This window comes from Petromyzon marinus, unplaced genomic scaffold (assembly GCF_048934315.1).
Source record: "Petromyzon marinus isolate PM22_M1 ecotype Great Lakes invasive population unplaced genomic scaffold, UKy_Petmar_22M1.pri1.0 PM_Scaffold_357, whole genome shotgun sequence".
NCBI lineage: Eukaryota > Metazoa > Chordata > Hyperoartia > Petromyzontiformes > Petromyzontidae > Petromyzon > Petromyzon marinus.
In genome coordinates, this window is record NW_027423343.1 from 20,001 (window position 1) to 35,000 (window position 15,000).

The 15,000-nt window shown below is 52.4% G+C and overlaps 1 protein-coding gene across 1 annotated transcript in view; it reads right to left on the reverse strand.

Annotated features, from left to right (window-relative positions):
- The window catches only part of LOC142923241 (nucleolar complex protein 3 homolog), a 73,585-nt gene that overhangs the window by 397 nt on the left and 58,188 nt on the right, over positions 1 to 15,000 (reverse strand). Inside the window, exons 15-19 of the mRNA XM_076064178.1 lie at positions 14,521 to 14,592; positions 8,456 to 8,634; positions 7,969 to 8,097; positions 6,187 to 6,284; positions 3,973 to 4,057 (exon numbers count right to left, since the gene is read on the reverse strand). Coding sequence (XP_075920293.1) covers positions 3,973 to 4,057; positions 6,187 to 6,284; positions 7,969 to 8,097; positions 8,456 to 8,634; positions 14,521 to 14,592 — 563 coding nt within the window. The remainder of the gene's footprint in view (positions 1 to 3,972; positions 4,058 to 6,186; positions 6,285 to 7,968; positions 8,098 to 8,455; positions 8,635 to 14,520; positions 14,593 to 15,000) is intronic.

A 15,000-nucleotide genomic window follows, 5' to 3' on the forward strand; every position in this document is an offset into this window, starting at 1 on the left:
TGTCACTGTGTGTGTGTGTGTACACTGTGTGTGTCACTGTGTGTGTGTGTGTCACTGTGTGTGTGTCACTGTGTGTGTGTCACTGTACCGGGGGAATCTCCATATGGTACAGATATAATGGGAGGCTAATCGATGCCCGGGTGCGGTCAAGGGATGGCTCCCTATTGCTCAACCACGTTATGTATGCTGATGACTTGGTAATAGCTGCTCAGTCAGAGGAGGAGTTGGAGACGCTGCTGCTGAGACTGGAGCGTGCCACTAAGAGGTGGGGCCTTACCATCAGCCCCACCAAAACTAAGCACCTGCCTGGGTATTTTGTACCATCGGACACTCCACCCCCACAACTCCCAATCGGTGATGGGGCAGTTGTGGAGAGAGTGGAGAGTTTCCCATACCTGGGCAGTGTGCTTATGACTGGCTCCAGTTTAACAGCAGAGGTCTCACTCCGAATCAGTCGAGCGGCAATATCTTTTCATCGGTTGCGTAACGCTGTGTGGAAGCTACCTGGTCTGTCGCTCCGCACTAAGCTTCAGGTCTTCTCGGCCACGGTCATTCCCTCCCTTCTCTACGCTTGCGAAACGTGGACCCCCCTAATGGAACATCTTCGCCGGTTAGAAACATTTAGGCTGACCTGCCTACGATCCATCCTGGGTTTAACCAGACTGGATTGTGTGAGGAGCTCACAAATCCTTGAAAGATCTGGGCAGGGTCCCATCGGTGAGCTCCTCCGGCAGGCAAGGCTGCGATGGCTGGGTCATGTAGCCCGCATGCCCAGCCACCGCATGCCGAAACAGCTTTTGTTTGGCCGGATTGAGGGGGCTAAGCGGGCGCGGCACGGGCTAGAGAAGAGATGGAGTGATGTGGTACAGGAGGACGCGGAGCTGAGTGGACTTGCCGATGACTGGTACCAGCGGTGTCAAGATCGGCCTCTGTGGAGGAGGCTCGTGAAGGATGCTACTGGGCAGTTGGAGGCAGTCGCCCTCCAACAACAACGGAGGGCGGAGGAGCGACGCTCACAACAGCGAGCGGAGCGCCGGGTGGCTAAAGCACAGCAGGTTGGCACAGTAGGGGGCACAGGTGGTGCATCAGCCAGTCATCTCAGTCAGTCGACCCGTGGCACCTGGGTCTGCCCCGTGACCTCCTGCCAGCGGGCGTTCGACACTTCACGTGGCCTCAGGGTGCACATAGCCTGGCACAAGCGTCGTGGTGACGTCACCGCCACTTAGTGGCGAATGGCGGTTGTTGTTGTTGTTGTTGTGTCACTGTGTGTGTCACTGTGTGTGTGTGTCACTGTGTGTGTCACTGTGTGTGTGTGTCACTGTGTGTGTGTCACTGTGTGTGTCACTGTGTGTGTCACTGTGTGTGTGTATCACTGTGTGTGTGTCACTGTGTGTGTGTCACTGTGTGAGTGTCACTGTGTGAGTGTCACTGTGTGTGTGTGTCACTGTGTGTGTGTCACTGTGTGTGTGTCACTGTGTGTGTGTCACTGTGTGTGTGTCACTGTGTGTGAGTGTCACTGTGTGTGTGTGTCACTGTGTGTGTGTGTCACTGTGTGTGTGTGTGTGTGTGTCACTGTGTGTGTGTGTCACTGTGTGTGTGTGTCACTGTGTGTGTGTCACTGTGTGTGTGTCACTGTGTGTGTGTGTGTCACTGTGTGTGTGTCACTGTGTGTGTCACTGTGTGTGTGTCACTGTGTGTGTCACTGTGTGTGTGTGTGTCACTGTGTGTGTGTCACTGTGTGTGTCACTGTGTGTGTCACTGTGTGTGTGTATCACTGTGTGTGTCACTGTGTGTGTGTCACTGTGTGAGTGTCACTGTGTGTGTGTGTCACTGTGTGTGTGTCACTGTGTGTGTGTCACTGTGTGTGTGTGTCACTGTGTGTGTGTCACTGTGTGTGTGTCACACTGTGTGTGTGTGTGTCACACTGTGTGTGTGTGTACACTGTGTGTGTGTCACTGTGTGTGTGTCACACTGTGTGTGTGTGTCACTGTGTGTGTGTCACACTGTGTGTGTGTCACTGTGTGTGTGTCACTGTGTGTGTGTGTCACACTGTGTGTGTCACTGTGTGTGTCACACTGTGTGTGTGTCACTGTGTGTGTGTCACTGTGTGTGTGTCACACTGTGTGTGTGTGTCACACTGTGTGTGTCACTGTGTGTGTCACACTGTGTGTGTGTCACACTGTGTGTGTGTGACAATGTGTGTGTCACACTGTGTGTGTGTGTCACTGTGTGTGTGTCACTATGTGTGTCACACTGTGTGTGTGTTACACTGTGTGTGTGTGTCACTGTGTGTGTCACACTGTGTGTGTGTCACTGTGTGTGTGCCACTATGTGTGTCACACTGTGTGTGTGTGTGTCACACTGTGTGTGTGTGTCACTGTGTGTGTCACTGTGTGTGTCACACTGTGTGTGTGTCACACTGTGTGTGTGTCACACTGTGTGTGTCACACTGTGTGTGTGTCACACTGTGTGTGTCACACTGTGTGTGTCACACTGTGTGTGTCACTGTGTGTGTGTGTCACTGTGTGTGTCACTGTGTGTGTGTCACTGTGTGTGTGTCACTGTGTGTCACTGTGTGTGTGTGTCACTGTGTGTGTGTCACTGTGTCACTGTGTGTGTGTCACTGTGTGTGTGTCACTGTGTTTGTCACTGTGTGTGTCACACTGTGTGTGTGTCACTGTGTGTGTCACTGTGTGTGTCACTGTGTGTGTGTGTGTGTCACTGTGTGTGTGTCACACTGTGTGTGTGTCACTGTGTGTGTGTCACTGTGTGTGTCACTGTGTGTGTCACACTGTGTGTGTCACTGTGTGTGTCACTGTGTGTGTGTCACTGTGTGTGTGTGTCACTGTGTGTATGTGTGTCACTGTGTGTGTCACTGTGTGTGTGTCACTGTGTGTGTCACTGTGTGTCACTGTGTGTGTCACTGTGTGTGTCACACTGTGTGTGTGTCACTGTGTGTGTGTGTCACACTGTGTGTGTCACTGTGTGTGTGTCACTGTGTGTATCACACTGTGTGTGTGTCACTGTGTGTGTGTGTCACACTGTGTGTGTCACTGTGTGTGTCACTGTGTGTGTGTCACTGTGTGTGTCACTGTGTGTGTGTGTCACTGTGTGTCACTGTGTGTGTGTGTCACTGTGTGTGTGTGTCACTGTGTGTGTCACTGTGTGTGTGTCACTGTGTGTGTCACTGTGTGTGTGTCACTGTGTGTCACTGTGTGTGTGTCACTGTGTGTGTCACTGTGTGTGTCACTGTGTGTGTGTGTCACTGTGTGTGTCACTGTGTGTGTCACTGTGTGTGTGTGTCACTGTGTGTCACTGTGTGTGTGTCACTGTGTGTCACTGTGTGTGTGTGTCACTGTGTGTCACTGTGTGTGTGTCACTGTGTGTGTCACACTGTGTGTGTGTCACTGTGTGTGTGTCACTGTGTGTGTGTCACTGTGTGCAAGTCACACTGTGTGTGTGTCACTATGTGTGTGTCACACTGTGTGTGTCACACTGTGTGTGTCACTGTGTGTGTGTCACTGTGTGTGTGTCACTGTGTGTGTCACTGTGTTTGTGTGTCACTGTGTGTGTGTCACTGTGTGTGTCACTGTGTGTGTCACTGTGTGTGTGTCACTGTGTGTGTCACTGTGTGTCACTGTGTGTGTGTCACTGTGTGTGTCACTGTGTGTGTCACTGTGTGTGTCACTGTGTGTGTGTCACTGTGTGTGTCACTGTGTGTGTCACTGTGTGTGTCACTGTGTGTGTGTCACTGTGTGTGTCACTGTGTGTGTGTGTCACTGTGTATGTCACTGTGTGTGTGTCACTGTGTGTGTCACTGTGTGTGTCACTGTGTGTGTGTGTCACACTGTGTGTGTGTGTGTCACACACAGTGTGTCACACTGTGTGTGTGTGTCACACTGTGTGTGTCACACTGTGTGTGTGTGTGAGTCACACTGTGTGTGTCACTGTGTGTGTCACTGTGTGTGTCACCTTTCTGGAGGGAGCGGTGCTCTGCACAGGAGGGTTGAAAGTCATCCGGCCCGGGTTGAAGTCGTCAAACAACTCCACAGGGGTCCTGGGGCACAACAACAACAACATCAACAACATCATCAACAACATCATCAACATCATCAACAACAACATCATCAACATCAACAACAACATCATCATCATCAACAACAACAACAACATCATCAACAACATCAACAACATCATCAACAACAACATCATCAACAACATCAACAACATCATCAACATCAACATCATCAACAACATCAACATCATCATCATCAACAACAACAACAACATCATCAACAACAACAACATCACCATCATCAACATTATCACCATCAACAACATCAACATCATCAACAACAACATCAACAACAACAACATCAACAACATCATCAACAACAACATCATCAACATCATCAACAACAACATCATCAACATCATCAACAACAACATCATCAACAACAACAACATCACCATCATCAACATTATCACCATCAACAACATCAACATCAACAACACCATCATTATCATCATCATCAACATCATCAACACCATAATCACCATCAACAACAACACCAACATCATCAACAACAACATCACCATCATCAACATCATCACCATCAACAACATCAACATCATCAACAACATCAACAACACCATCATTTATCATCATCATCAACAACATCAACAACACCATAATCACCATCAACATCACCATCAACATCACCATCATTATCACCATCACCACCATCATCATCATCACCACCACCACCATCATCATCACCATCAACATCATCAACACCATTACCATCACCACCATCATCACCATAACTACTACCATGGTATTGGTAGTGATGTTAGTGATATTGGTGATTGTGTTGATGTTGGTGATGGTGGTGATGATGTTGGTGATGTTGTTGATGGTGATGTTGTTGATGGTGATTGTGTTGCTGTTGTTGATGGTGATGTTGTTATTGTTGTTATTGATGTTGTTGTTATTGATGTTCTAATTGTTGTTATTGATGTTGTTATTGATGATGTTGTTATTGATGATGTTGTTATTGATGTTATTGTTATAGATGTTGTTATTGTTGTTATTGATGCTGTTATTGATGTTGTTATTGTTGTTATTGCTTGTTATTGATGTTATTGATGTTGTTATTGATATTGATGTTGTTATTGTTGTTATTGATGTTGTTATTATTGATGTTATTGATGTTGTTATTGATGTTGTTATTGTTGTTATTGATGTTATTATTGATGATGTTGTTGTTATTGATGTTGTTATTGATGTTATTATTGATGATGTTGTTGTTATTGATGTTGTTATTGATGTTATTATTGATGATGTTGTTGTTATAGATGATGTTGTTATTGTTGTTATTGATGTTATTATTGACGATGTTGTTGTTATAGATGATGTTGTTATTGTTGTTATTGATGTTATTATTGATGATGTTGTTGTTATTGATGTTGTTATTGATGTTATTATTGATGATGTTGTTGTTATTGATGTTGTTATTGATGTTGTTATAGATGATGTTGTTATTGATGTTATTGATGATGTTATTGATATTTTTATTATTGATGTTATTGTTGTTGTTATTATTGATGTTGTTATTGATGATGTTATTGATTATGATGTTATTATAGATGATGTTATTGTTGTTATTGATGATGTTGTTATTGATTATGATGTTATTATTGTTGTTGTTATTGATTTTGTAATTGTTGTTATAGATGATGTTATTGATGATGTTGTTATTGTTGTTATTGATGATGTTGTTATTTATGTTATTGATGTTATTATTGATGTTATTATTGATGATGATGTTGTTGTTGATGTTGTTGTTGTTGATGTTGTTGTTATTATTGTTGTTATTGATGTTATTGATGATGTTGTTATTGTTATTATTGTTGTTATAGATGATGTTATTGTTGTTATTATTGATGATTATGTTATTGTTATTATTGTTGTTGTTATTGATGTTATTGTTGATGTTATTGATGTTGTTATTGATGTTATTGATGTTATTATTGATTATGTTGTTATTATTGTTATTGTTGTTGTTGATGTTATTGTTATTATTGTTGTTGTTGTTATTGTTATTATTGTTGTTATAGATGTTATTATTGATGTTGTTGTTGTTATTGTTATTATTGTTGTTGTTATTGTTGTTGTTTACTGACCGGCGGGTCAGCGAGTGGGGGAGGGAGCCCCTCCCCTCCATGGGAACTCCCTGGAGCAAGTGGAGAGCCACTTGAGACACAGCGGGGTGGTAGTGACCCTGGGACACACACACAGTGAGTGTGACACACACAGTGACACACACAGTGACACACACACACAGTGAGTGTGACACACACAGTGACACACACAGTGACACACACACACAGTGAGTGTGACACACACAGTGACACACACAGTGACACACACAGTGAGTGTAACACACACACAGTGTCACACACAGTGTGACACACACACAGTGTGACACACACACACAGTGATACACACAGTGTGACACACACAGTGTGAGTGTGACACACACAGTGAGTGTGACACACACACAGTGTCACACACAGTGTGACACACACACAGTGAGTGTGACACACACAGTGAGTGTGACACACACACAGTGTCACACACAGTGTGACACACACACAGTGAGTGTGACACACACAGTGAGTGTGACACACACACAGTGTCACACACAGTGTGACACACACACAGTGAGTGTGACACACACAGTGACACACTCACACACACACAGTGACACACACACACAGTGTGACACACACACACACACATTGACACACACAGTGACACACACACAGTGAGTGTGACACACACAGTGACACACTCACACACACACAGTGACACACAGTGTGACACACACACACAGTGACACACACAGTGACACACACACAGTGAGTGTGACACACACAGTGACACACTCACACACACACAGTGACACACACACACAGTGTGACACACACACACACATTGACACACACAGTGACACACACACAGTGAGTGTGACACACACAGTGACACACTCACACACACACAGTGACACACACACACAGTGTGACACACACACATTGACACACACAGTGTGACACACACAGTGAGTGTGACACACACAGTGACACACACAGTGACACACTCACACACACACAGTGACACACACACACAGTGTGACACACACACACATTGACACACACAGTGTGACACACACAGTGAGTGTGACACACACAGTGACACACTCACACACACAGTGACACACACACAGTGACACACACACATTGACACACACAGTGACACACACACAGTGACACACACACATTGACACACACAGTGACACACACAGTGAGTGTGACACACACAGTGACACACACACACACAGTGACACACTCACACACAGTGACGTGGGTCAGGGTCGTAGTGACGGCTGCTGATGCTGATGATGATGCTGATGATGACGATGCTGCTGTTGATAATGACGTGATGCTGATGACGGTGATGATGATGCTGTTGATGATGCCGATGCTGCTGCTGATGATGACGCTGACGATGATCATGACGATGATGACGACGCCGACGATGATCATGACGACGATGATGATGATGCTCATGACGATGGTGACGCCGACGATGATCATGACGACGATGACGATGATCATGACGACGATCATGATGATGATCATGACGACGATGACGATGATCATGACGACGATGACGATGATCATGACGACGATGACGATGATCATGACGACGATGACGATGATCATGACGATGATGATGATGATCATGATGACGATGATGCTCATGACGATGACAATGCTGACGATGATCATGACGACGATGGTGACGCCGACGATGATCATGACGATGATGATGATGATGATGACGACGATCATGACGATGATCATGACGACGACGATGATGACGAGGGGTCTGCGGCTACTCACGGCGAGGAGGTGCAGCTCCCACAATGCCGTGCGGTGTGCTCGGCACTGCTCAGGATGCTCTGCCAGGGGCAGGTAGCAGCCCGAGCCGCCAGAGTCGCTGTCCAACAACACGGCACTGGCCGGGAACGCCTGGAGCGGGCACACGGGGTGAGCGAGGTGGTGAGGGTGGTGGTGAGTTGGTGAGCGTGTTGGTGAGCGTGGTGGTGAGTTGGTGAGCGTGTTTGTGAGCGTGCTGGTGAGTTGGTGAGCGTGTTGGTGAGCGAGGTGGTGAGCGAGGTGGTGAGTTGGTGAGCGTGTTGGTGAGCGTGCTGGTGAGCTGGTGAGCGTGTCGGTGAGGGTGTCGGTGAGCTGGTGAGCGTGCCAGTGAGCGTGCCGGTGAGCTGGTGAGCGTGTCTGTGGTGAGCGTGTCTGTGGTGAGCGTGCTGGTGAGCGAGTTGGTGAGCTGGTGAGCGAGTTGGTGAGCGTGTTGGTGAGGGGCTAGCCTCACCAGGAGGAGAGCTCGGGTGCTGGTGAGCGCGCCCAGGGCCCCGTGAGGGCCCAGGTGCAGGCCCAGCGTGGCCAGCCGCTTGCCAAAGGCCTGGGCCACGCTCTGAGCCACCTGACGCCGGCGGCGGAGCAACGCCGTGTCCACACAGCTCAGCAGCAGGCGCACGTCACAGCTGCTGCCTGTGGTGGGGGGGTGGTGGTGGGGGGTGTGGTGGTGGGGGGGGGGGGGGTGGAGGGGGGGTGGTGGTGGGGGGGTGGTGGTGGTGGGGGGGGGTGGAGGGGAGGTAGTAGGGGGGTAGTTAAGTGGCAGTGGGTGGTAGTGGGAAGGTAATGGGGGGGTAGTGCGTGCGTAGTTAAGTGGTAGTGGGTGGTAGTGGGTGGGTAGTGGGTGGGTAGTGGGGGGTAGTGGGTGGGTAGTGGGTGGTAGTGGGGGGTAGTGGGTGGTAGTGGGTGGTAGTGGGTGGTAGTGGGTGGTAGTGGGTGGTAGTGGGTGGTAGTGGGGGGTAGTGGGGGGGTAGTGCGTGCGTAGTTAAGTGGTAGTGGGTGGTAGTGGGTGGGTAGTGGGTGGGTAGTGGGTGGGTAGTGGGTGGGTAGTGGGTGGTAGTGGGGGGTAGTGGGTGGTAGTGGGTGGTAGTGGGGGGTAGTTGAGTGGTAGTGGGTGGTAGTGGGAAGGTAATGGGGGGGTAGTGCGTGCGTAGTTAAGTGGTAGTGGGTGGTAGTGGGTGGGTAGTGGGTGGGTAGTGGGGGGTAGTGGGTGGGTAGTGGGTGGTAGTGGGGGGTAGTGGGTGGTAGTGGGTGGTAGTGGGTGGTAGTGGGTGGTAGTGGGGGGTAGTTGAGTGGTAGTGGGTGGTAGTGGGTGGTAGTGGGGAGGTAGTGGGTGGTGGTAGTTGAGTGGTAGTGGGTGGTAGTGGGTGGGTAGTGGGTGGGTAGTGGGTGGTAGTGGGTGGGTAGTGGGTGGGTAGTGGGTGGTAGTGGGTGGTAGTGGGGGGTAGTGGGTGGTAGTGGGTGGTAGTGGGGGGTAGTTGAGTGGTAGTGGGTGGTAGTGGGAAGGTAGTGGGGGGGTAGTGCGTGCGTAGTTAAGTGGTAGTGGGTGGTAGTGGGTGGGTAGTGGGTGGGTAGTGGGTGGGTAGTGGGTGGGTAGTGGGTGGTAGTGGGGGGTAGTGGGTGGTAGTGGGTGGTAGTGGGTGGTAGTGGGTGGTAGTGGGGGGTAGTTGAGTGGTAGTGGGTGGTAGTGGGTGGTAGTGGGGAGGTAGTGGGTGGTGGTAGTTGAGTGGTAGTGGGTGGTAGTGGGTGGGTAGTGGGTGGGTAGTGGGTGGTAGTGGGTGGGTAGTGGGTGGGTAGTGGGTGGTAGTGGGTGGTAGTGGGGGGTAGTGGGTGGTAGTGGGTGGTAGTGGGGGGTAGTTGAGTGGTAGTGGGTGGTAGTGGGAAGGTAGTGGGGGGGTAGTGCGTGCGTAGTTAAGTGGTAGTGGGTGGTAGTGGGTGGGTAGTGGGTGGGTAGTGGGTGGGTAGTGGGTGGGTAGTGGGTGGTAGTGGGGGGTAGTGGGTGGTAGTGGGTGGTAGTGGGTGGTAGTGGGTGGTAGTGGGGGGTAGTTGAGTGGTAGTGGGTGGTAGTGGGTGGTAGTGGGGAGGTAGTGGGTGGTGGTAGTTGAGTGGTAGTGGGTGGTAGTGGGTGGGTAGTGGGTGGGTAGTGGGTGGTAGTGGGTGGGTAGTGGGTGGGTAGTGGGTGGTAGTGGGTGGTAGTGGGGGGTAGTGGGTGGTAGTGGGTGGTAGTGGGGGGTAGTTGAGTGGTAGTGGGTGGTAGTGGGAAGGTAGTGGGGGGGTAGTGCGTGCGTAGTTAAGTGGTAGTGGGTGGTAGTGGGTGGGTAGTGGGTGGGTAGTGGGTGGGTAGTGGGTGGGTAGTGGGTGGTAGTGGGGGGTAGTGGGTGGTAGTGGGTGGTAGTGGGTGGTAGTGGGTGGTAGTGGGGGGTAGTTGAGTGGTAGTGGGTGGTAGTGGGTGGTAGTGGGGAGGTAGTGGGTGGTGGTAGTTGAGTGGTAGTGGGTGGTAGTGGGTGGGTAGTGGGTGGGTAGTGGGTGGTAGTGGGTGGGTAGTGGGTGGGTAGTGGGTGGTAGTGGGTGGTAGTGGGGGGTTATTTTTAGTGGGTGGTAGTGGGTGGTAGTGGGGGGTAGTTGAGTGGTAGTGGGTGGTAGTGGGAAGGTAGTGGGGGGGTAGTGCGTGCGTAGTAAGTGGTAGTGGGTGGTAGTGGGTGGGTAGTGGGTGGGTAGTGGGTGGGTAAGTGGGTGGGTAGTGGGTGGTAGTGGGGGGTAGTGGGTGGTAGTGGGTGGTAGTGGGTGGTAGTGGGTGGTAGTGGGGGGTAGTTGAGTGGTAGTGGGTGGTAGTGGGTGGTAGTGGGGAGGTAGTGGGTGGTGGTAGTTGAGTGGTAGTGGGTGGTAGTGGGTGGGTAGTGGGTGGGTAGTGGGTGGTAGTGGGTGGGTAGTGGGTGGGTAGTGGGTGGTAGTGGGTGGTAGTGGGGGGTAGTGGGTGGTAGTGGGTGGTAGTGGGGGGTAGTTGAGTGGTAGTGGGTGGTAGTGGGAAGGTAGTGGGGGGGTAGTGCGTGCGTAGTTAAGTGGTAGTGGGTGGTAGTGGGTGGGTAGTGGGTGGGTAGTGGGGGGTAGTGGGTGGGTAGTGGGTGGTAGTGGGGGGTAGTGGGTGGTAGTGGGTGGTAGTGGGTGGTAGTGGGTGGTAGTGGGGGGTAGTTGAGTGGTAGTGGGTGGGTAGTGGGTGGTAGTGGGGAGGTAGTGGGTGGTGGTAGTTGAGTGGTAGTGGGTGGTAGTGGGTGGGTAGTGGGTGGGTAGTGGGTGGTAGTGGGTGGGTAGTGGGTGGGTAGTGGGTGGTAGTGGGTGGTAGTGGGGGGTAGTGGGTGGTAGTGGGTGGTAGTGGGGGGTAGTTGAGTGGTAGTGGGTGGTAGTGGGAAGGTAGTGGGGGGGTAGTGCGTGCGTAGTTAAGTGGTAGTGGGTGGTAGTGGGTGGGTAGTGGGTGGGTAGTGGGTGGGTAGTGGGTGGGTAGTGGGTGGTAGTGGGGGTAGTGGGTGGTAGTGGGTGGTAGTGGGTGGTAGTGGGTGGTAGTGGGGGGTAGTTGAGTGGTAGTGGGTGGTAGTGGGTGGTAGTGGGGAGGTAGTGGGTGGTGGTAGTTGAGTGGTAGTGGGTGGTAGTGGGTGGGTAGTGGGTGGGTAGTGGGTGGTAGTGGGTGGGTAGTGGGTGGGTAGTGGGTGGTAGTGGGTGGTAGTGGGGGGGTAGTGGGTGGTGTGGGTGGTAGTGGGGGGTAGTTGAGTGGTAGTGGGTGGTAGTGGGAAGGTAGTGGGGGGGTAGTGCGTGCGTAGTTAAGTGGTAGTGGGTGGTAGTGGGTGGGTAGTGGGTGGGTAGTGGGTGGGTAGTGGGTGGGTAGTGGGTGGTAGTGGGGGGTAGTGGGTGGTAGTGGGTGGTAGTGGGTGGTAGTGGGTGGTAGTGGGGGGTAGTTGAGTGGTAGTGGGTGGTAGTGGGTGGTAGTGGGGAGGTAGTGGGTGGTGGTAGTTGAGTGGTAGTGGGTGGTAGTGGGTGGGTAGTGGGTGGGTAGTGGGTGGTAGTGGGTGGGTAGTGGGTGGGTAGTGGGTGGTAGTGGGTGGTAGTGGGGGGTAGTGGGTGGTAGTGGGTGGTAGTGGGGGGTAGTTGAGTGGTAGTGGGTGGTAGTGGGAGGTAGTGGGGGGGTAGTGCGTGCGTAGTTAAGTGGTAGTGGGTGGTAGTGGGTGGGTAGTGGGTGGGTAGTGGGTGGGTAGTGGGTGGGTAGTGGGTGGTAGTGGGGGGTAGTGGGTGGTAGTGGGTGGTAGTGGGTGGTAGTGGGTGGTAGTGGGGGGTAGTTGAGTGGTAGTGGGTGGTAGTGGGTGGTAGTGGGGAGGTAGTGGGTGGTGGTAGTTGAGTGGTAGTGGGTGGTAGTGGGTGGGTAGTGGGTGGGTAGTGGGTGGTAGTGGGTGGGTAGTGGGTGGGTAGTGGGTGGTAGTGGGTGGTAGTGGGGGTTAGTGGGTGGTAGTGGGTGGTAGTGGGGGGTAGTTGAGTGGTAGTGGGTGGTAGTGGGTGGTAGTGGGGGGGTAGTGCGTGCGTAGTTAAGTGGTAGTGGGTGGTAGTGGGTGGGTAGTGGGTGGGTGTGGGTGGGTAGTGGGTGGGTAGTGGGTGGTAGTGGGGGGTAGTGGGTGGTAGTGGGTGGTAGTGGGTGGTAGTGGGTGGTAGTGGGGGGTAGTTGAGTGGTAGTGGGTGGTAGTGGGTGGTAGTGGGGAGGTAGTGGGTGGTGGTAGTTGAGTGGTAGTGGGTGGTAGTGGGTGGGTAGTGGGTGGGTAGTGGGTGGTAGTGGGTGGGTAGTGGGTGGGTAGTGGGTGGTAGTGGGTGGTAGTGGGGGGTAGTGGGTGGTAGTGGGTGGTAGTGGGGGGTAGTTGAGTGGTAGTGGGTGGTAGTGGGTGGTAGTGGGGAGGTAGTGGGTGGTGGTAGTTGAGTGGTAGTGGGTGGTAGTGGGAAGGTAATCGGGGGTAGTGCGTGGGTAGTTAAGTGGTAGTGGGTGGTAGTGGGTGGTAGTGGGGGGTAGTGGGTGGGTAGTTGAGTAGTAGTGGGTAGGTAGTGGGTGGTAGTGGGGAGGTAGTTGAGTGGTAGTGGGTAGGTAGTGGGTGGTAGTGGGGAGGTAGTGGGTGGGTAGTTGAGTGGTAGTGGGGGGTAGTGGGTGGTAGTGGGGAGGTAGTGGGTGGGTAGTTGAGTGGTAGTGGGTGGTAGTGGGGGGTAGTGGGTGGGTAGTTGAGTGGTAGTGGGTGGTAGTGGGGGGGTGGTGGGTGGGTAGTGGGTGGGTAGTGGGTGGGTAGTGGGTGGTAGTGGGGGGTAGTGGGTGGTAGTGGGTGGTAGTGGGTGGTAGTGGGTGGTAGTGGGGGGTAGTTGAGTGGTAGTGGGTGGTAGTGGGTGGTAGTGGGGAGGTAGTGGGTGGTGGTAGTTGAGTGGTAGTGGGTGGTAGTGGGTGGGTAGTGGGTGGGTAGTGGGTGGTAGTGGGTGGGTAGTGGGTGGGTAGTGGGTGGTAGTGGGTGGTAGTGGGGGGTAGTGGGTGGTAGTGGGTGGTAGTGGGGGGTAGTTGAGTGGTAGTGGGTGGTAGTGGGTGGTAGTGGGGAGGTAGTGGGTGGTGGTAGTTGAGTGGTAGTGGGTGGTAGTGGGAAGGTAATCGGGGGTAGTGCGTGGGTAGTTAAGTGGTAGTGGGTGGTAGTGGGTGGTAGTGGGGGGTAGTGGGTGGGTAGTTGAGTAGTAGTGGGTAGGTAGTGGGTGGTAGTGGGGAGGTAGTTGAGTGGTAGTGGGTAGGTAGTGGGTGGTAGTGGGGAGGTAGTGGGTGGGTAGTTGAGTGGTAGTGGGGGGTAGTGGGTGGTAGTGGGGAGGTAGTGGGTGGGTAGTTGAGTGGTAGTGGGTGGTAGTGGGGGGTAGTGGGTGGGTAGTTGAGTGGTAGTGGGTGGTAGTGGGGGGGTGGTGGGTGGGTAGTGGGGGGGGGTAGTTGAGTGGTAGTGGGTGGTAGTGGGGGGTGGGTGGGGGGGAGGTAGTGGGGGGGTGGTGGGGGGGAGGTAGTGGGGGGGTAGTTAAGTGGTAGTGGGTGGTAGTGGGGTGGTGGTGGGGGGGTAGTGGGGGGGGGTAGTTGAGTGGTAGTGGGTGGTAGTTGGGGGTAGTGGGTGGGTAGTTGAGTGGTAGTGGGTGGTAGTGGGTGGTAGTGGGTGGTAGTGGGTAGGTACCTGTGGGTGGTAGTGGGTGATAGTGGGTGGGTACCTGTGGGTGGTAGTGGGTGGTAGTGGCTGGGTAGTTGGGTGGCAGTGGGTGGTAGTGGGTGGGTAGTTGAGTGGTAGTGGGGGGCAGTGGGGGGTAGTGGGTGGGTAGTTGAGTGGTAGTGGGTGGTAGTTGGGGGTAGTGGGTAGGTACCTGTGGGTGGTGGTGGGTGGTAGTGGGTGGGTAGTGGGGGGTAGTGGGTGGGTAGTTGGGTGGTAGTGGGGGGTAGTGGGTGGGTAGTTGAGTGGTAGTGGGTGGTAGTGGGGGGTAGTGGGGGGGTACCTGTGGGTATGCGGTAGAGCGTGGAGTAGAGGTGTGAGTAGAAGCGAGATGGATCGATGTTCAACACATCACCTGGCACACAGCAACAGCAACAACATCAACATCACCAACAACATCAACATCACCAACAACATCAACATCACCAACAACATCAACATCACCAACAACATCAACATCAACAACAACATCACCATCAGCATCATCACCATCAACATCACCATCAACATCACCATCAACATCACCATCAACATCACCATCAACATCACCATCAGCATCAACAACATCAACATCACCATCATCACCATCAACATCACCATCAACATCATCAACATCACCATCATCAACATCACCATCATCAACATCAACATCACCACCACCAACATCATCAACATCACCACCACCAACATCATCAACATCACCACCACCATCACCACCACCAACATCATCAACATCACCATCACCACCACCAACATCATCAAC